This window comes from Somniosus microcephalus, unplaced genomic scaffold (genome assembly GCF_052327205.1).
Source record: "Somniosus microcephalus isolate GS21.2 unplaced genomic scaffold, FLI_Smic_1.0 unresolved_chr2, whole genome shotgun sequence".
Taxonomy (NCBI): Eukaryota; Metazoa; Chordata; class Chondrichthyes; order Squaliformes; family Somniosidae; genus Somniosus; species Somniosus microcephalus.
Window position 1 is genome coordinate 6,310,277 of NW_028225180.1, and position 23,426 is coordinate 6,333,702.

General features: G+C 54.2%; 2 protein-coding genes across 3 annotated transcripts in view; one reads left to right on the forward strand and one right to left on the reverse strand.

Annotated features, from left to right (window-relative positions):
• The window catches only part of LOC147092055 (syntaxin-3-like), a 174,121-nt gene that overhangs the window by 107,273 nt on the left and 43,422 nt on the right, over positions 1–23,426 (forward strand).
• The window catches only part of LOC147092056 (syntaxin-3-like), a 40,974-nt gene that overhangs the window by 10,686 nt on the left and 6,862 nt on the right, over positions 1–23,426 (reverse strand). The window contains exons 4-6 of one of the 2 annotated variants that reach the window (XM_085975791.1): positions 20,177–20,311; positions 13,816–13,926; positions 7,286–9,491 (exon numbers count right to left, since the gene is read on the reverse strand). In XM_085975791.1, the coding sequence (XP_085831917.1) occupies positions 9,414–9,491; positions 13,816–13,926; positions 20,177–20,311 (324 nt within the window). In that variant the 3' untranslated portion in view covers positions 7,286–9,413. Of the gene's footprint in view, positions 1–7,285; positions 9,492–13,538; positions 13,650–13,815; positions 13,927–20,176; positions 20,312–23,426 lie in introns of those variants that run through there. The other variant, XM_085975792.1, reaches the window with a different exon arrangement.

A 23,426-nucleotide genomic window follows, 5' to 3' on the forward strand; every position in this document is an offset into this window, starting at 1 on the left:
TGAAATCACTATTAAAGGAGCGTTCCTTCACACCCGGGCTCACACACACTGAAATCACGATTAGAGGGGCGTTCCTTCACACCCGGGCTCACACACACACCGAAATCACTATTAAAGGAGCGTTCCTTCACACCCGGGCTCACACACACACTGAAATCACTATTAGAGGAGCGTTCCTTCACACCCGGGCTCACACACACTGAAATCACTATTAGGGGAGTGTTCCTTCACACCCGGGCTCACACACACACTGAAATCACTATTAAAGGAGCGTTCCTTCACACCCGGGCTCTCTCACACACTGAAATAACTATTAAAGGAGCGTTCCTTCACACCCGGGCTCACACACACTGAAATCACTATTAAAGGAGCGTTCCTTCACACCCGGGCTCACGCACACTGAAATCACTATTACAGGAGCGTTCCTTCACACCCGGGCTCACACACACTGAAATCACTATTAAAGGAGCGTTCCTTCACACCCGGGCTCACACACACACTGAAATCACTATTAAAGGAGTGTTCCTTCACACCCGGGCTCACACACACACTGAAATCACTATTGAAGGAGCGTTCCTTCACACCCGGGCTCACACACTGAAATCACTATTAAAGGAGCGTTCCTTCACACCCGGGCTCACACACACTGAAATCACTATTAAAGCGGTGTTCCTTCACACCCGGGCTCACACACACACTGAAATCACTATTAAAGGAGTGTTCCTTCACACCCGGGCTCACACACACACTGAAATCACTATTGAAGGAGCGTTCCTTCACACCCAGGCTCACACACTGAAATCACTATTAAAGGAGCGTTCCTTCACACCTGGGCTCACACACACACTGAAATCACTATTAAAGGAGTGTTCCTTCACACCCAGGCTCACACACACTGAAATCACTATTAATGGAGCGTTCCTTCACACCGGGCTCACACACACTGAAATCACTATTAAAGGAGCGTTCCTTCACACCCGGGCTCACACACACTGAAATCACTATTAAAGGAGCATTCCTTCACACTCGGGCTCACACACACACTGAAATCACTATTAAAGGAGCGTTCCATCACACCCGGGCTCACACACAATGAAATCACTATTAAAGGAGCGTTCCTTCACACCCGGGCTCTCACACACACTGAAATCACTATTAAAGGAGCGTTCCTTCACACCTGGGCTCACACACACTGAAATCACTATTAAAGGAGCGTTCCTTCACACCCGGGCTCACACACACACTGAAATCACTATGAGAGGAGAGTTCCTTCACACCCGGGCTCACACACACTGAAATCACTATTAAAGGAGTGTTCCTTCACACCCGGGCTCTCACACACTGAATTCACAATAAAAGGAGCGTTCCTTCACACCCGGGCTCTCACACACTGAAATCACTATTAAAGGAGCGTTCCTTCACACCTGGGCTCACACACACTGAAATCACTATTAAAGGAGTGTTCCTTGACACCCGGGCTCACACACACACTGAAATCACTATTAAAGGAGTGTTCCTTCACACCCAGGCTCACACACACTGAAATCACTATTAATGGAGCGTTCCTTCACACCGGGCTCACACACACTGAAATCACGATTAAAGGAGCGTTCCTTCACACCCGGGCTCACACACACTGAAATCACTATTAAAAGGAGCATTCCTTCACACTCGGGCTCACACACACACTGAAATCACTATTAAAGGAGCGTTCCATCACACCCGGGCTCACACACAATGAAATCACTATTAAAGGAGCGTTCCTTCACACCCGGGCTCACACACACTGAAATCACGATTAGAGGGGCGTTCCTTCACACCCGGGCTCACACACACACCGAAATCACTATTAAAGGAGCGTTCCTTCACACCCGGACTCACACACACTGAAATCACTATTACAGGAGCGTTCCTTCACACTCGGGCTCACACACACACTGAAATAACTATTAAAGGAGCGTTCCTTCACAGCCGGGCTCACACACACACTGAAATAACTATTAAAGGAGCGTTCCTTCACAGCCGGGCTCACACACACTGAAATCACTATTAAAGGAGCGTTCCTTCACACCCGGGCTCACGCACACTGAAATCACTATTAAAGGAGCGTTCCTTCACACCCGGGCTCACACACACACTGAAATCACTATTAAAGGAGCGTTCCTTCACACTCAGGCTCACACACACTGAAATCACTATTAAAGGAGTGTTCCTTCACACCCGGGCTCACACACACACTGAAATCACTATTAAAGGAGCGTTCCTTCACACCCGGGCTCACACACATTTAAATCACTATTAAAGGAGCGTTCCTTCACACTCGGGCTCACACACACACTGAAATCACTATTAAAGGAGCGTTCCTTCACACTCGGGCTCTCACACACACTGAAATCACTATTAAAGGAGTGTTCCTTCACACCCGGGCTCACACACACACTGAAATCACTATTAAAGGAGCGTTCCTTCACACCCGGGCTCATACACACGCTGAAATCACTATTAAAGGAGCGTTCCTTCACACTCGGGCTCACACACACTGAAATCACTATTAAAGGAGCGTTCCTTCACACCCGGGCTCACACACACACTGAAATCACTATTAAAAGGAGCGTTCCTTCACACCCGGGCTCTCACTCACTGAAATCACTATTAAAGGAGCGTTCCTTCACACCCGGGCTCACACACACTGAAATCACTATTGAAGGAGCGTTCCTTCACACCCGGGCTCACACACACACTGAAATCACTATTAAAGGAGCATTCCTTCACACCCGGGCTCACACACACTGAAATCACTATTAAAGGAGCGTTCCTTCACACCCGGGCTCACACACACTGAAATCACTATTAAAGGAGTGTTCCTTCACACCCGGGCTCACACACACACTGAAATCACTGTTAAAGGAGCGTTCCTTCACACCCGGGCTCACACACACTGAAATCACTATTAAAGGAGTGTTCCTTCACACCCGGGCTCACACACACACTGAAATCACTATTAAAGGAGCGTTCCTTCACACCCGGGCTCACACACACGGAAATCACTATTAAAGGAGTGTTCCTTCACACCCGGGCTCACACACACACTGAAATCACTATTAAAGGAGCGTTCCTTCACACCCGGGCTCACACACTGAAATCACTATTAAAGGAGCGTTCCTTCACACCCGGGCTCACACACACACTGAAATCACTATTAAAGGAGCGTTCCTTCACACCCGGGCTCACACACACTGAAATCACTATTAAAGCGGTGTTCCTTCACACCCAGGCTCACACACACACTGAAATCACTATTAAAGGAGCGTTCCTTCACACCCGGGCTCACACACACACTGAAATCACTATTAGAGGAGAGTTCCTTCACACCCGGGCTCACACACACTGAAATCACTATTAAAGGAGTGTTCCTTCACACCCGGGCTCTCACACACTGAATTCACTATAAAAGGAGCGTTCCTTCACACCCGGGCTCTCACACACTGAAATCACTATTAATGGAGCGTTCCTTCACACCTGGGCTCACACACACTGAAATCACTATTAAAGGAGCATTCCTTCACACTCGGGCTCACACACACACTGAAATCACTATTAAAGGAGCGTTCCATCACACCCGGGCTCACACACAATGAAATCACTATTAAAGGAGCGTTCCTTCACACCCGGGCTCACACACACACTGAAATCACTATTAAAGGAGCGTTCCTTCACACCCAGGCTCACACACACACTGAAATCACTATTAAAGGAGCGTTCCTTCACACCCGGGCTCTCACACACTGAAATCACTATTAAAGGAGCGGTCCTTCACACCCGGGCTCACACACACTGAAATCACTATTAGAGGGGCGTTCCTTCACACCCGGGCTCACACACACACCGAAATCACTATTAAAGGAGCGTTCCTTCACACCCGGGCTCACACACACTGAAATCACTATTAGGGGAGTGTTCCTTCACACCCGGGCTCACACACACACTGAAATCACTATTAAAGGAGCGTTCCTTCACACCCGGGCTCTCTCACACACTGAGATAACTATTAAAGGAGCGTTCCTTCACACCCGGGCTCACCCACACTGAAATCACTATTAAAGGAGCGTTCCTTCACACCCGGGCTCACACACACTGAAATCACTATTAAAGGAGCGTTCCTTCACACACGGGCTCACGCACACTGAAATCACTATTAAAGGAGCGTTCCTTCACACCCGGGCTCACACACACACTGAAATCACTATTAAAGGAGCGTTCCTTCACACCCGGGCTCACACACACTGAAATCACTATTAAAGGAGTGTTCCTTCACACCCGGGCTCACACACACTGAAATCACTATTAAAGGAGTGTTCCTTCACACCCGGGCTCACACACACACTGAAATCACTATTAAAGGAGTGTTCCTTCACACCCGGGCTCACACACACTGAAATCACTATTACAGGAGCGTTCCTTCACACCCGGGCTCTCACACACTGAAATCACTATTAAAGGAGTGTTCCTTCACACCCGGGCTCACACACACACTGAAATCACTATTAAAGGAGCGTTCCTTCACACCGGGCTCTCACACACACTGAAATCACTATTAAAGGAGCGTTCCTTCACACCCGGGCTCTCTCACACACAGAAATCACTATTAAAGGAGTGTTCCTTCACACCCGGGCTCACACACACTGAAATCACTATTAAAGGAGCGTTCCCTCACACCCGGGCTCACACACACACTGAAATCACTATTAGAGGAGCGTTCCTTCACACCTGGGCTCTCACACACTGAAATCACTATTAAAGGAGTGTTACTTCACACCCAGGCTCTCACACACACTGAAATCACTATTAGAGGAGTGTTCCTTCACACCCAGGCTCACACACACACTGAAATCAGTATTAAAGGAGCGTTCCTTCACACCCAGGCTCACACACACACTGAAATCACTATTAAAGGGGCGTTCCTTCACACCCGGGCTCGCACACACTGAAATCACTATTAAAGGAGCGTTCCTTCACACCCGGGCTCTCACACACTGAAATCACTATTAAAGGAGTGTTCCTTCACACCCGGGCTCACACACACACTGAAATCACTATTAAAGGAGCGTTCCTTCACACCCGGGCTCACACACACTGAAATCACTATTAAAGGAGTGTCCCTTCACACCCGGACTCACACACACACTGAAATCACTATTGAAGGAGTGTGCCTTCACACCCGGGCTCACACACACACTGAAATCACTATTAAAGGAGCGTTCCTTCACACCCGGGCTCACACACACTGAAATCACTATTAAAGGAGTGTTCCTTCACACCCGGGCTCTCACACACTGAAATCACTATTAAAGGAGTGTTCCTTCACACCTGGGCTCACACACACTGAAATCACTATTAAAGGAGCGTTCCTTCACACCCGGGCTCACACACACACTGAAATCACTATTAGAGGAGAGTTCCTTCACACCCGGGCTCACACACACTGAAATCACTATTAAAGGAGTGTTCCTTCACACCCGGGCTCTCACACACTGAATTCACTATAAAAGGAGCGTTCCTTCACACCCGGGCTCTCACACACTGAAATCACTATTAATGGAGCGTTCCTTCACACCTGGGCTCACACACACTGAAATCACTATTAAAGGAGTGTTCCTTCACACCCGGGCTCACACACACACTGAAATCACTATTAAAGGAGCGTTCCTTCACACCCGGGCTCACACACACTGAAATCACTATTAAAGGAGCATTCCTTCACACCCGGGCTCACACACAATGAAATCACTATTAAAGGAGCGTTCCTTCACACCCGGGCTCACACACACACTGAAATCACTATTAAAGGAGCGTTCCTTCACACCCAGGCTCACACACACACTGAAATCACTATTAAAGGAGCGTTCCTTCACACCCGGGCTCACACACACTGAAATCACTATTAAAGGAGCGTTCCTTCACACCCGGGCTCTCACACACTGAAATCACTATTAAAGGAGCGGTCCTTCACACCCGGGCTCACACACACTGAAATCACTATTAGAGGGGCGTTCCTTCACACCCGGGCTCACACACACACCGAAATCACTATTAAAGGAGCGTTCCTTCACACCCGGGCTCTCTCACACACTGAAATAACTATTAAAGGAGCGTTCCTTCACACCCGGGCTCACCCACACTGAAATCACTATTAAAGGAGCGTTCCTTCACACCCGGGCTCACACACACTGAAATCACTATTAAAGGAGCGTTCCTTCACACCCGGGCTCACGCACACTGAAATCACTATTAAAGGAGCGTTCCTTCACACCCGGGCTCACACACACACTGAAATCACTATTAAAGGAGCGTTCCTTCACACCCGGGCTCACACACACTGAAATCACTATTGAAGGAGTGTTCCTTCACACCCGGGCTCACACACACACTGAAATCACTATTAGAGGAGCGTTCCTTCACACCCGGGCTCTCACACACTGAAATCACTATTAAAGGAGTGTTCCTTCACACCCGGGCTCACACACACTGAAATCACTATTAAAGGAGTGTTCCTTCACACCCGGGCTCACACACACACTGAAATCACTATTAAAGGAGTGTTCCTTCACACCCGGGCTCACACACACTGAAATCACTATTACAGGAGCGTTCCTTCACACCCGGGCTCTCACACACTGAAATCACTATTAAAGGAGTGTTCCTTCACACCCGGGCTCACACACACACTGAAATCACTATTAAAGGAGCGTTCCTTCACACCGGGCTCTCACACACACTGAAATCACTATTAAAGGAGCGTTCCTTCACACCCGGGCTCTCTCACACACAGAAATCACTATTAAAGGAGTGTTCCTTCACACCCGGGCTCACACACACTGAAATCACTATTAAAGGAGCGTTCCCTCACACCCGGGCTCACACACACACTGAAATCACTATTAGAGGAGCGTTCCTTCACACCCGGGCTCTCACACACTGAAATCACTATTAAAGGAGTGTTACTTCACACCCAGGCTCTCACACACACTGAAATCACTATTAGAGGAGTGTTCCTTCACACCCAGGCTCGCACACACACTGAAATCAGTATTAAAGGAGCGTTCCTTCACACCCAGGCTCACACACACACTGAAATCACTATTAAAGGGGCGTTCCTTCACACCCGGGCTCGCACACACACTGAAATCACTATTAAAGGAGTGTTCCTTCACACCCGGGCTCACACACACACTGAAATCACTATTAAAGGAGCGTTCCTTCACACCCGGGCTCACACACACTGAAATCACTATTGAAGGAGTGTGCCTTCACACCCGGGCTCACACACACACTGAAATCACTATTAAAGGAGCGTTCCTTCACACCCGGGCTCACACACACTGAAATCACTATTAAAGGAGTGTTCCTTCACACCCGGGCTCTCACACACTGAAATCACTATTAAAGGAGTGTTCCTTCACACCCGGGCTCTCACACACTGAAATCACTATTAAAGGAGTGTTCCTTCACGCCCGTGCTCTCACACACTGAAATCACTATTAAAGGAGCGTTCCTTCACACCCGGGCTCTCACACACACTGAAATCACTATTAAAGGAGCATTCCTTCACACCCGGGCTCACACACACACTGAAATCACTATTAAAGGAGCGTTCCTTCACACCCGGGCTCACACACACACAGAAATCACTATTAAAGGAGTGTTCCTTCACACCCGGGCTCACACACACTGAAATCACTATTAAAGGAGTGTTCCTTCACACCCGGGCTCACACACACTGAAATCACTATTAAAGGAGCGTTCCTTCACACCTGGGCTCACACACACTGAAATCACTATTAAAGGAGCGTTCCTTCACACCCGGGCTCTCACACACTGAAATCACTATTAAAGGAGCGTTCCTTCACACCCGGGCTCACACACACACTGAAATCACTATTAAAGGAGCGTTCCTTCACACCCGGGCTCACACACACTGAAATCACTATTAAAGGAGCGTTCCTTCACACTCGGGCTCACACACAGACTGAAATCACTATTAAAGGAGCGTTCCTTCGCACCCGGGCTCACACACACTGAAATCACTATTAAAGGAGTGTTCCTTCACACCCGGGCTCACACACAGACTGAAATCACTATTACAGGAGCGTTCCTTCACACCCGGGCTCACACACACTGAAATCAATAGTAAAGATGGTCAGGTGTGAGCAAGAGATGGTCAGGGGTCAGAGAGAGATGGTCATGAGGTCAGTGAGGGATGGTCAGGGGTCAGAGAGAGAAGGTCAGGGGTCAGAGAGTGATGGTCAGGGGGCCAGCGAGAGATGGTCAGGGGGTCAGAGAGAGATGGTCAGGGGGTCAGAGAGAGATGGTCAGGGGGTCAGAGAGAGATGGTCAGGGGGTCAGAGAGAGATGGTCAGGGGGTCAGAGAGAGATGGTCAGGGGTCAGAGAGAGATGGTCAGGGGTCAGAGCGAGATGGTCAGGGGTCAGAGAGAGATGGTCAGGGGGTCAGAGAGAGATGGTCAGGGGGTCAGAGAGAGATGGTCAGGGGGTCAGAGAGAGATGGTCAGAGGGTCAGAGAGAGATGGTCAGGGGGTCAGAGAGAGATGGTCAGGGGTCAGAGAGAGATGGTCAGGGGGTCAGAGAGAGATGGTCAGGGGTCAGAGAGAGATGGTCAGGGGGTCAGAGAGAGATGATCAGGGGGTCAGAGAGAGATGGTCAGGGGTCAGAGAGAGATGGTCAGGGTCGGGATCGGAGTCAATGAATGAGGGGATGAAAAGTCTAAGAATTGGAGTGAGCAGATCAGGGAGAATATAAGAACTGGTAGCAGGAGTAGGCCATACGGCCCTTCGAGCCTGCTCCGCCATTCAATAAAATCACGGCTGACATTCTACCTCAACTCCACCTTCCCGCTCTATCCCCATATCCCTCGATTCCCTTAGTATCTAAAAATCCATCGATCCCCGTCTTGAATATACTCAACGACTGAGCCTCCACAGTCCTCTGGGGTGGAGAATTCCAAAGATACAAGAGTGAAGAAGCGTCGCCTGCTCTCAGTCCTAAACGGCCGACCCCTTATCCTGAGACTGTGACCCCCGCCCCTGGCTCTAGACTCCCCAGGGAGTCAGCCTCACGGAGAACGTATCTGGAAGGAGGAAGGAAGCCGGTCTGGAAGTCTTGCTCGGCGGGCTGGAAGCATGGTGCAGGGTAGACGGGGAATGAAGGTTGGGGGGGTCAGCCTGGATATCTAGGTGAAGCAATGGCGGGCGGAATCATCTCTGGTCCTCCAGACGCTCCATCTGGCAGACATCAAGGCAGCTGAGGTTCAAAGTTCACCAGAGCGCGCAGCATGCTGGGAGACGCGAAGGGAATCATATCAAAAGTGGGACGGGGGGGTAGAGGAAGCTGGGAGGTATCAGGACAAGGTGACGCCCAGGATAATGGCCAGGATGACAAGCAGGATCACGACGCAGGCAATCACAATATAGAGTTTCTGTTGGGAAGGAAGAACAAAAACAGGGAATGTGCGGGTTAAAATAAATGGAAATAAGGACACACAGGGGACAGGCATCAACACAGTTGGAAAAAAGCAAAACAAAAGAGCCAGCACGCGCCTAATGCACGCAACTCTCGACCTCACATTGAGCATCAGTTAATCTGGGTCGCGCTGGGCGCCAATTCCCATCCCTGGCCTGTGCTGAGGGAGCGCCGCACTGTCGGAGGGGCAGTACTGAGAGCACGCTGCACTGTCGGAGGGGCAGTACTGAGGGAGCGCTGCACTGTCGGAGGGGCAGTACTGAGGGAGCGCTGCACTGTCGGAGGGGCAGTACTGAGGGAGCGCTGCACTGTCGGAGGGGCAGTACTGAGGGAGCGCTGCACTGTCGGAGGGGCAGTACTGAGGGAGCGCTGCACTGTCGGAGGGGCAGTACTGAGGGAGCGCTGCACTGTCGGAGGGGCAGTACTGGGGGAGTGCTGCACTGTCGGAGGGGCAGTACTGAGGGAGCGCTGCACTGTCGGAGGGGCAGTAATGAGGGAGCGCTGCACTGTTGGAGGGGCAGTACTGAGGGAGCGCTGCACTGTCGGAGGGGCAGTACTGAGGGAGCGCCGCACTGTCGGAGGGTCAGTAATGAGGGAGCGCCGCACTGTCGGAGCTGTGCCCTCTTAGGTGGGACGTAAAAGACCCGGGGCAGTCTTTCGAAGGAGAGAAGGGGGAAGTTCCCACGGTGTCTTGGGGCCAATATTTATCCCTCAACCAACATCATTAAATGAGATTATCTGGTCTTTATCACACTGTGGTTTTTGGGAGCTTACTGTGCGCAGATTGGCTGCCGCGTTTCCTACATTACAACCATCACCGCACTTCAAAGAAAGGACTTCCAGATACGTTAGCAACACCGTAACCAACCACCACCAACAGCAGGACAAGAGACTACTTACTACCAGGGCAGGCTGAACAGCGGCTGGAGCACAGAAGGCCCCACATCAGCGATTCAATCCAACTGCCAGACCGATTATTAGGGCCACTATTGCCAGAACCACAATCACCACGACAACAAGGATTACTGTTTTCTGCGGGGAAGGGGAGCCAGAGTGAACAAGGGGCTCGGAGCTGATCAAGAATCAGGAGCAGGTAGCGATGGATAGAGTCAAACAGCACTCCCTCCATATACCCTGCACCCCTCACTGTAACACTCTGATATACCCCACACCCCTCACTGTAACACTGATATACCCCACACCCCTCACTGTAAAACTGATATACCCCACACCCCTCACTGTAACACACTGATATACCCCACACCCCTCACTGTAACACACTGATATACCCCACACCCCTCACTGTAACACACTGATATACCCCACACCCCTCACTAACACTCTGATATACCCCTCACTGTAACACTGATATACCCCACACCCCTCACTGTAACACACTGATATACCCCACACCCCTCACTGTAACACACTGATATACCCCACACCCCTCACTGTAACACTGATATACCCCACACCCCTCACTGTAACACTGATATACCCCACACCCCTCACTGTAACACTCTGATATACCCCACACCCCTCACTGTAACACTGATATACCCCACACCCCTCACTGTAACACTGATATACCCCACACCCCTCACTGTAACACTGATATACCCCACATCCCTCACTGTAACACTCTGATATACCCCACACCCCTCACTGTAACACTGATATACCCCACACCCCTCACTGTAAAACTGATATACCCCACACCCCTCACTGTAACACACTGATATACCCCACACCCCTCACTGTAACACACTGATATATCCCACACCCCTCACTGTAACACACTGATATACCCCACACCCCTCACTGTAACACACTGATATACCCCACACCCCTCACTGTAACACTCTGATATACCCCACACCCCTCACTGTAACACACTGATATACCCCACACCCCTCACTGTAACACACTGATATACCCCACACCCCTCACTGTAACACTGATATACCCCACACCCCTCACTGTAACACTGATATACCTCACACCCCTCACTGTAACACACTGATATACCCCACACCCCTCACTGTAACACACTGATATACCCCACACCCCTCACTGTAACACTGATATACCCCACACCCCTCACTGTAACACACTGATATACCCCACACCCCTCACTGTAACACTCTGATTTAATTGAGAAGGTGAGAGGGTGAGAATGAAGGATATGGTGTGAGGGCGGGTAGGTGGGGTGAAGTAGTATAGTTCCGTTCTCCCATCACCCAACTCTGTGCTGGTTGTCCTACCTTGGTTCCCGGTCGGGCAACGCCTCGAATTTAAAATTCTCCATCCTCGTTTTCAACTCCCTCCAGCCCCTAATACCCTCCCTATCTCTGTAACCTCCTCCAGCCCCTACAACCCTCCCTATCTCTGTAACCTCCTCCAGCCCCTACAACCCTCCCTCTCTCTGTAACCTCCTCCAGCCCCTACAACCCTCCCTCTCTCTGTAACCTCCTCCAGCCCCTACAACCCTCTGAGATCTCTGCGCTCCTCCAATTCTGGCCTCTTGAGCATCACCGATTTCCATCACTCCACCATTGGCGGCTGTGCCTTCAGCTGCCTGGGCCCTAAGCTCTGGAATTCCCTCCCTAAACCTCTTCGCCTCTCTCTCATCTCCTTTGAGATGCTCCTAAAATCTCTGTAAGTGGCTCGGTATTTACAGGATTTACGTTCCAGTGAAGCACCTTGGGATGTTTTACAGTATTAAAGGCACTGAATCAATGAGGGTTGTTGTTATGTTAGGAGGGTGGGTGGGTGGCTAGATGGGTGGGTGGGATTGGGTGTTGTGGGGAGCGGGTGGGTGGGTGGTTAGATTGTGGGTGGGGTTGGGTTTATGGGGAGAGTGTGGGTGGGTGGTTAGATGGTGGGTGGGGTTGGGTATTGTGGGGAGTGGGTGGTTAGATGGGTGGGTGGGGTGGGGTGTTGTGGTGAGCGGGTGGGTGGTTAGATGGTGGGTGGGGTTGGGCGTTATGGGGAGAGGGTGGGTGGGTGGTTAGATGGGTGGGTGGGGTTGGGGGGTATGGGGAGAGGGTGGGTGTGTGGTTAGATGGGTGGGTGGGGTTGGGGGGTATGGGGAGAGGGTGGGTGTGTGGTTAGATGGGTGGGTGGGGTTGGGCGTTATGGGGAGAGTGTGGGTGGGTGGGGTTGGGCGTTATGGGGAGAGGGTGGGTGTGTGGTTAGATGGGTGGGTGGGGTTGGGGGGTATGGGGAGCGGGTGGGTGGGTGGTTAGATGGTGGGTGGGGTTGGGTTTATGGGGAGCGGATGCAAAGGTGGTTAGCTGGGTTGCTGAGGTTGGAGAATATGTAGAGCGGGTGGGTTGGTAGCTTTGGGGTGTACGACAATATAACAGGCCCTGTTCCATAAAACGAGAAGTTCCAACTCTACAGACCCGATAACCTTTCTGCATTTCCTATATCACGACAGTGAGTGCACTGACACCCCCCACCCCACCATCAGAGTCAGCTGACCACCGTTGCTAGGGGGTTGCTAGGCTTGACCTCAGTACCCATCCCATCGGCCCCCCCACTCCCCCTGGGTTGGGGCGGGTAACAATCAGCAACAGTCTCTGTTCCCAATCACCGTACAGTATCCGACGCCAGGTGCGAGCAGATTCTTGAGGGGATCGGCGTGACGCCACACCCTGTCGAGCAGCCACTCGTCCGTGAAGAATGGGGGGGGTGGGTGCAGCAGGTTGGAGGTCTGTGCGATCTCCACCCCAGCCTTGAGGTGAGGAAAGGGGTGGGGGTGGGGGGGTCGGGGGGGGGGGGTGGTGTTTGGCAGGAAAATGTTGAAAGCCACATTCGGCCTGAGCAACTGGCCGCACGTTGGATAAAACAGGAAGCAGGAAGCGGCGGGGTCAAGGATCAGAGGGGGGGTCGCAGGAAGGTCAAAGGAAGCCAATTCCTTTTTCTTTTTTTTTAAGCTTCTCTCCCGCTCCCCGCCCCACCCCTCACCCCCACAAAGAGACAAAGGAGTCAAACTTACCCTACGCGCCTCGCTCTGGTACTTGACCGCTTTTTTGGTGTCGGCCACCGCTCGCTCGACAAAGCCCACCGATTGGTCCATGTTGTTCTCGATCCTATCAATCATTCCCCCCTGCCACGACGGAGGGAGGTTTGGGGAGACGGGGGAGGGGCGGGGGGGGGGGGTGGGGAGGTCGAGAGGTCAGCCGGGGAAGAGAGGAGACAGAGAGAGAGAAAGGACAAGGCCGTTGAGCGGGCGGGTTCCATTTTGACATCCCCGCTGCTGCTGAGGGACCTACCTTACGGGCCCGGCTCTGATACTTGACCGCCTTTTTGGTCTCCACCTTGGCTGTCTCCACGTGGTCAACGGATTTCATGACATTGACTTCGATGTTGTCCACAATCTCGCCCTGCGCAAAAAGAAACAGTTCGACAAGGGGGGAGTCAGTCGCTGAACTTTCAACTCTCTGGGTCCTGTGTCCTGTGCGTTGGGTGGGGGGAGCAGAGGTCATAACCCAGCCTTCTCCCCCAGGCAGGAGAGGTTGTAGGGTTCCTCGCCCTCTGATGGAGGGCAGGGGTGCGGAGAACCACACTGGGTGGAGTAGTGGGTCAGACAGTGAGTGACCTTTCACCCTAGAGTCATAGAGTCACGGCACAGAGTCTCTCCCCGTAGCCCTGCAAGTTTATTTCCCTCAAGTGCCTATCCAGTCTCCCCTTGAAAACATCGAGTGTCTCCGCTTCCACCACTTCCGTCGGCAGCGAGTTCCAGGACCTCACCACTCGCTGCGTAAAGAATGTTTTTCCTCACATCCCCCCTGTATCTCTTGCCCAAAACCTTAAATCTGTGTCCCCTAGTCCTTGTACCATCAACTAGTGGGAACAGCCTTTCCCCGTCTAGCCTATCCAAACCCGTCATAATCTTGTACACCTCGATCAAATCACCCCTCAACCTCCTTTGCTCTAATGAAAACAAATCCAGCTTCTCCAACCTGTCCTCGTAGCTAAGATCCCCCCATCCCCGGAACCCTCTGGGGTCATGAGATCAAACCCAGTTCCCCCCACCACCCTGCTCCCCAAGACAGAGGTGATAAGGGGCTACTTCCGAGTGCGGGTGGGAAGGATTTGTTGCAAAGCTCTCCCCGAGCTTGTCCAACGCTGTCACACTCAACAGTAACTGGAATTCATTGCATGCGCATGCACATGCATAGCCTCGCACACCCACACACATTAACGGCTACACATACATTTGAACACAGATATTCACACACACACACATTGACCCACACTCTGACATTCGTGCACACACATTGACCCACACTCTGACATTCGTGCACACATTGACCCACACTCTGACATTCGCACACACACATTGACCCACACTGACATTCGCACACACACACACTGTCGAACACACACACATACACAGTGCTTGCACCCCCACACACATTTGCACACACACTCGCTCGCACACACGCACGCTTATGCACACAACTCTCACGTACACTCATGGGTGATTGGGCAGAAGCATGGCAGATGCAATATAATGTGGATAAATGTGAGGTTATCCACTTTGGTGGCAAAAACAAGGCGGCAGATTATTATCTGAATGGCAATAGATTGGGAGAAGGGGAAGTGCAACGAGACCTGGGTGTCCTTGTGCACCAGTCGCTGAAGGTAAGCATGCAGGTGCAGCAGGCGGGTAAGAAGGGAAATGGTATGTTGGCCTTCGTAGCGAGAGGGTTCGAGTACAGGAACAAGGATGTCTTGCTGCAGTTGTACAGGGCCTTGGTGAGACCGCACCTTGAATATTGTGTGCAGTTTTGGTCGCCTTATCTGAGGAAGGATGTTTTTGCCATGGAGAGAGTGCAGCGAAGATTCACCAGGCTGATACCTGGGATGGCAGGAATGACGTATGAGGAGAGATTGGGTCGATTGGGCTTATACTCGCTGGAGTTTAGAAGAATGAGAGGGGATCTCATTGAAACTTATAAAATTCTGACAGGACTGGACAGACTAGATGCAGGAAGGATGTTCCCGATGGCGGGGGAGTCCAGAACCAGGGGTCACAGTCTAAGGATAAGGGGTAAGCCATTTAGGACAGAGATGAGGAGGAATTTCTTCAGACAGAGAGTGGTGAACCTGTGGAATTCTCTACCACAGAGGGCGGTGGAGGACAGTTCATTAAATATATTCAAGAAGGAGTTGGATATATTTCTTGAGGCTAAAGGGATCAAGGGATATGGGGAGAAGGCAGGGACAGGGTACTGAGTTTGGATGATCAGCCATGATCTCATTGAATGGCGGAGCAGGCTCGAGGGGCCGAATGGCCTACTCCTGCTCCTATCTTCGATGTTTCTATGTTTCGATGTTTCTATGCGCAAACACAGGCTTACATGCACACACACACATGTTGGTGTTCAGAGAGATTTGGGTGTCCCAGTGCAAGAAACACAGAAAGCTAGCATGCAGGTACAACAAGCAATAAGGAAGGCAAATGGCATGTTGGCCTTTATTGCAAGGGGGTTGGAGTATAAGAGTGAGGAAGTCTTGCTCCAATTGTACAGGGCCTTGGTGAGACCACACCTGGAGTACTGTGCACAGTTTTGGTCTCCTTATCTAAGGAAGGATATACTTGCCTTGGAGGCGGAGCAACGAAGGTTCACTACATTGATTCCTGGGATGAGAGGGCTGTCCTATGAGGAGAGATTGTGTAGAATGGGCCTCTACTCTCTGGAGTTTAGAAGAATGAGAGGTGATCGCATTGAAAGTTACAAGATTCTGAAGGGGATTGACAGGGTAGATGCAGGGAGATTGTTTCCCCCTGGCTGGAGTGTCTAGAACCAGGGGGCATAGCCTCGGGATAAGGGGTCGTCCTTTTAAGACCGAGATGAGGAGGAATTTCTTCACTCAGAGGGCGGTGAATCTTTGGAATTCTCTGCCTCAGAGGGCTGTGGATGCTGAGTGAGTATATTCAAGGCTGAGATCGATAGATTTTTGGACTCTAGGGGAATCAAGGGATATGGGGATCGGGCGGGAAAGTGGAGTTGAGGTCGATGATCAGCCATGATCTTATTGAATGTCTCAAGGGGCCGTATGGCCGACTCCTGCTCTTAATTCTTATGCTCTTAAGTACACACACACTTTATTCACTCACACACACTTTATTCACACACACTGCCACACTTACACACACTTTATTAACACACATTCTCACACACACACTTTATTCACACATGCACACACTCACACACACACACTTTATTCACACTCACACACGCGCATACTCACACACACTTTATTCACACACTCACACACACACTTTATTCACACACTCACACACACTTTATTCACACTCACACACACACTCACACACACTCACACACTTTATTCACACACTCACACACACACTTTATTCACACACATTCTCACACACACTTTATTCACACACTCACACACTTTATTCACACACTCACACACACACTTTATTCACACACTCACACACACACTTTATTCACACACTCACACACACACTTTATTCACACACATTCTCACACATACTTTATTCACACAGGCGCACACACACACACACACACTCACACACACACTTTATTCACACACATTCTCACACACTTTATTCACACACACGCACACACACACACACTTTATTCACACACACACACACTCACACACACACTTTATTCACACACACACACACACACTCACACTTTATTCACACACACACACACTCACACACACACTTTATTCACACACACACACACACTCACACACACACGTTATTCACACTCACACACACTTTATTCACACACATTCTCACACACTTTATTCACACACGCGCACACACACACACTCACATGCACACTTTATTCACACACATTCTCACACACACTTTATTCACACGCGCACACACACTTTATTCACACACACACTTTATTCACACACGCGCACACACACACACACTCACACACACACTTTATTCACACACACACACACACACTTTATTCACACACACACTCACACACACTTTATTCACACTCACACACACTCACACACACTTTATTCACACACATTCTCACACACTTTATTCACACACGCGCACACACACACACTCACACACATACTTTATTCACACACACACACACACACTCACACACACACTTTATTCACACACACACTCACACACACTTTATTCACACACACACACACTTTATTCACACACACACACACTTAATTCACACACTCACACACACACTTTATTCACACACTCACGCACTTTATTCACACACTCACACACACACTTTATTCACACACTCACGCACACACACACACTCACACACACTTTATTCACACACTCACAGACACAGTTTATTCACACACTCACACACACACTTTATTCACACTCACACACACTTTATTCACACACACTCACACACACACTTTATTCACACACACACTCACACACACACTTTATTTACACACACACACTTTATTCACACGCGCACACACACACACTTTATTCACACACACACACACTCACACACACTTTATTCACACACACACACACTCACACACACTTTATTCACACACACACACACTTTATTCACACACACACACACACACTTTATTCACACACACACACTCACACACACTTTATTCACACACACACACTTTATTCACACACTCACACACTCACACACACACTTTATTCACACACTCACACACACACTTTATTCACACACACACACACACTTTATTCACACACACACACACACTTTATTCACACACACACTCACACTTTATTCACACTCACACACACACTCACACACACTTTATTCACACACATTCTCACACACTTTATTCACACACGCGCACACACACACACACTCACACACATACTTTATTCACACACACACACACTTTATTCACACACACACACACTTTATTCACACACACACACACACACTTAATTCACACACTCACACACACACTTTATTCACACACTCACGCACACTTTATTCACACACTCACACACACTTTATTCACACACACACTCACACACACACTTTATTCACACACACACACACTCACACACTTTATTCACACACACACACTTTATTCACACACACACACACACTTTATTCACACACACACACACTCACACACACTTTATTCACACACACACACTTTATTCACACACTCACACACACACTTTATTCACACACTCACACACACACTTTATTCACACACACACACACACTTTATTCACACACACACACACACACTTTATTCACACACACACTCACACTTTATTCACACACACACACACACTTTATTCACACACTCACACACACACTTTATTCACACACTCACACACACACACACACACTTTATTCACACACTCACACACACACTTTATTCACTCACACACACTTTATTCACACACACTGTCACACTTACACACACTTTATTCACACACTCACACACACTTTACTCACACACACACGGTAAAGTTACCTTGTGATAGGTTCCTCAGCAGCAGTGCATTTTGGGTAAAACACAAACAACGTCAACAATACCAGAAAGGTCAAACGTCCTCCCGCCCTCGCTGGTCACCGCAGCAACTCACCCCCGGACCCCTCTCCCCGGGACCCCTCCCCCAGAGACTGAAGCCCGAAGCCCAAGGGTCTTGGACAGGATTACCCCACGCCTCTCCCTGCCGAGGGGAGGCCCAGGATCTTTAGGCCCCAGTCCGTGAGGTCAGCCAGAGTTGGCCATTGACCTTTCGGTTAACAGGGATCATCTGCGAGGAGGTGTTTGGGGGGGGGGGGGGCGCACAGCCTCATATTTAGTCCCCCTAGCCCTCCTAACTCCACGCTGGGGTTCGGTTACCCCTCTTGAGCCCAGAGTGCAAGTTCCTCCCGCGTCAGCCTAAATGCTGAGCCTTGCTCCGGCTATTCGTCCGTGGGGGGCGTCGCAACCGCCCCTCATCCCCGGCCTCACTGGACACCCAGGCAGTTTTTTCTCTCTCTTAGGCAGTCCCTCGGAGCCGAGGATGACTCGCTTCCACATTAAAACTGAGTTCGCAGCTGACTGATGAGTCCAATGCGGGACCTACAGTCTCTGTCACAGGTGGGGCAGACGGTGGTTGAAGGGGCGGGTGGGTGGGGTGCTTGGGTTGACGTGCGCTCCTTGCGCTGCCTGCGCTTGGCTTCCGCTTGCTCCCGGCGAAGAGACTCGAGGTGTTCGCCACCTTCCCGGATGCTTCTCCTCCACTTTGTGCGGTCTTGGGCCAGGGATTCCCAGGTGTCAGTGGGGATGATGCACTTTTTCAAGGAGGCTTTGAGGGTGTCCTTGAAGCGTTTCCTCTGCCCACCTGGGGCTCTCTTGCCGTGTCGGAGCTCCGAGTAGAGCGCTTGTTTTGGGAGTCCCGTATCGGGCATGTGGACAATGTGGCCCGTCCATCGGAGCTGATTGTTTTTTAATCCCACTCTAGCTGAGGAGGGGACACCGGGGTTCCCCCACCGCCCCCTCCCCTCACCACCCTGACTAAGGTCAGTTAACAGGCCGAGGATGGAGCCTGGGCCGAGGTTTGGGGCTGAGTTCGGGCCTGTGCCAGGGCGAGGAGAGGGGGGGGCCTGGTACCTGGTTCTCCACCAGCATGGCGATGTCCACGAACATGTCGTGCAGCTCCCGGATGTTGCTCTCCAACCGCACGATGTCCTTGTGGCGAGACTCGATCTCACTCAGAGCCTGCTTCGAGATCTGGGACTCAATTATCTGGAGGGCGGAGAGAGAGAGAGAGGCCGTGAGAAACAGTCAGGGGGAGGGGAGGGAGAGGGAGGAAGAGGGAGAGGGAGGGGGAGGGGGAGGGGGAGAGGGAGGGGGAGAGGGAGGGGGAGAGGGAGGGGGAGAGGGAGGGGGAGAGGGAGGGGGAGAGGGAGGGGGACAGCGAGGGAGGGGGGGACAGCGAGGGAGGGGGGGACAGCGAGGGAGGGGGGACAGCGAGGGAGGGGGGACAGCGAGGGAGGGGGGACAGCGAGGGAGGGGGGACAGCGAGGGAGGGGGGACAGCGAGGGAGGGGGGGGACAGCGAGGGAGGGGGGGGACAGCGAGGGAGGGGGGGGACAGCGAGGGAGGGGGGGACAGCGAGGGAGGGGGGGACAGCGAGGGAGGGGGGGACAGCGAGGGAGGGGGGGACAGCGAGGGAGGGGGGGACAGCGAGGGAGGGGGGGACAGCGAGGGAGGGGGGGACAGCGAGGGAGGGGGGGACAGCGAGGGAGGGGGGGGACAGCGAGGGAGGGGGGGACAGCGAGGGAGGGGGGGACAGCGAGGGAGGGGGGGACAGCGAGGGAGGGGGGGGACAGCGAGGGAGGGGGGGGACAGCGAGGGAGGGGGGGGACAGCGAGGGAGGGGGGGGACAGCGAGGGAGGGGGGGGACAGCGAGGGAGGGGGGGGACAGCGAGGGAGGGGGGGGACAGCGAGGGAGGGGGGGGACAGCGAGGGAGGGGGGGGACAGCGAGGGAGGGGGGGGACAGCGAGGGAGGGGGGGGCAGCGAGGGAGGGGGGGGCAGCGAGGGAGGGGGGGGCAGCGAGGGAGGGGGGGGCAGCGAGGGAGGGGGGGGCAGCGAGGGAGGGGGGGGCAGCGAGGGAGGGGGGGGCAGCGAGGGAGGGGGGGGCAGCGAGGGAGGGGGGGGCAGCGAGGGAGGGGGGGGCAGCGAGGGAGGGGGGGGCAGCGAGGGAGGGGGGGGCAGCGAGGGAGGGGGGGACAGCGAGGGAGGGGGGGACAGCGAGGGAGGGGGGGACAGCGAGGGAGGGGGGGACAGCGAGGGAGGGGGGGACAGCGAGGGAGGGGGGGACAGCGAGGGAGGGGGGGACAGCGAGGGAGGGGGGGACAGCGAGGGAGGGGGGGACAGCGAGGGAGGGGGGACAGCGAGGGAGGGGGGACAGCGAGGGAGGGGGGACAGCGAGGGAGGGGGGACAGCGAGGGAGGGGGGACAGCGAGGGAGGGGGGACAGCGAGGGAGGGGGGACAGCGAGGGAGGGGGGACAGCGAGGGAGGGGGGACAGCGAGGGAGGGGGGACAGCGAGGGAGGGGGGGACAGCGAGGGAGGGGGGGGACAGCGAGGGAGGGGGGGGGACAGCGAGGGAGGGGGGGGACAGCGAGGGAGGGGGGGGACAGCGAGGGAGGGGGGGGACAGCGAGGGAGGGGGGGGACAGCGAGGGAGGGGGGGGACAGCGAGGGAGGGGGGGGACAGCGAGGGAGGGGGGGGACAGCGAGGGAGGGGGGGGACAGCGAGGGAGGGGGGGGACAGCGAGGGAGGGGGGGGACAGCGAGGGAGGGGGGGGACAGCGAGGGAGGGGGGGGACAGCGAGGGAGGGGGGGGGACAGCGAGGGAGGGGGGGGACAGCGAGGGAGGGGGGGGGACAGCGAGGGAGGGGGGGGGACAGCGAGGGAGGGGGGGGACAGCGAGGGAGGGGGGGGACAGCGAGGGAGGGGGGGGACAGCGAGGGAGGGGGGGGACAGCGAGGGAGGGGGGGGACAGCGAGGGAGGGGGGGGACAGCGAGGGAGGGGGGGGACAGCGAGGGAGGGGGGGGACAGCGAGGGAGGGGGGGGACAGCGAGGGAGGGGGGGGACAGCGAGGGAGGGGGGGGACAGCGAGGGAGGGGGGGGACAGCGAGGGAGGGGGGGGACAGCGAGGGAGGGGGGGGACAGCGAGGGAGGGGGGGGACAGCGAGGGAGGGGGGGGACAGCGAGGGAGGGGGGGGACAGCGAGGGAGGGGGGGGACAGCGAGGGAGGGGGGGGACAGCGAGGGAGGGGGGGGACAGCGAGGGAGGGGGGGGACAGCGAGGGAGGGGGGGGACAGCGAGGGAGGGGGGGGACAGCGAGGGAGGGGGGGGACAGCGAGGGAGGGGGGGGACAGCGAGGGAGGGGGGGGACAGCGAGGGAGGGGGGGGACAGCGAGGGAGGGGGGGGACAGCGAGGGAGGGGGGGGACAGCGAGGGAGGGGGGGGACAGCGAGGGAGGGGGGGGACAGCGAGGGAGGGGGGGGACAGCGAGGGAGGGGGGGGACAGCGAGGGAGGGGGGGACAGCGAGGGAGGGGGGGACAGCGAGGGAGGGGGGGACAGCGAGGGAGGGGGGGACAGCGAGGGAGGGGGGGACAGCGAGGGAGGGGGGGACAGCGAGGGAGGGGGGGACAGCGAGGGAGGGGGGGACAGCGAGGGAGGGGGGGACAGCGAGGGAGGGGGGGACAGCGAGGGAGGGGGGGACAGCGAGGGAGGGGGGGACAGCGAGGGAGGGGGGGACAGCGAGGGAGGGGGGGACAGCGAGGGAGGGGGGGACAGCGAGGGAGGGGGGGACAGCGAGGGAGGGGGGGACAGCGAGGGAGGGGGGGACAGCGAGGGAGGGGGGGACAGCGAGGGAGGGGGGGACAGCGAGGGAGGGGGGGACAGCGAGGGAGGGGGGGACAGCGAGGGAGGGGGGGACAGCGAGGGAGGGGGGGACAGCGAGGGAGGGGGGGACAGCGAGGGAGGGGGGGACAGCGAGGGAGGGGGGGACAGCGAGGGAGGGGGGGACAGCGAGGGAGGGGGGGACAGCGAGGGAGGGGGGGACAGCGAGGGAGGGGGGGACAGCGAGGGAGGGGGGGACAGCGAGGGAGGGGGGGACAGCGAGGGAGGGGGGGACAGCGAGGGAGGGGGGGACAGCGAGGGAGGGGGGGACAGCGAGGGAGGGGGGGACAGCGAGGGAGGGGGGGACAGCGAGGGAGGGGGGGACAGCGAGGGAGGGGGGGACAGCGAGGGAGGGGGGGACAGCGAGGGAGGGGGGGACAGCGAGGGAGGGGGGGACAGCGAGGGAGGGGGGGACAGCGAGGGAGGGGGGGACAGCGAGGGAGG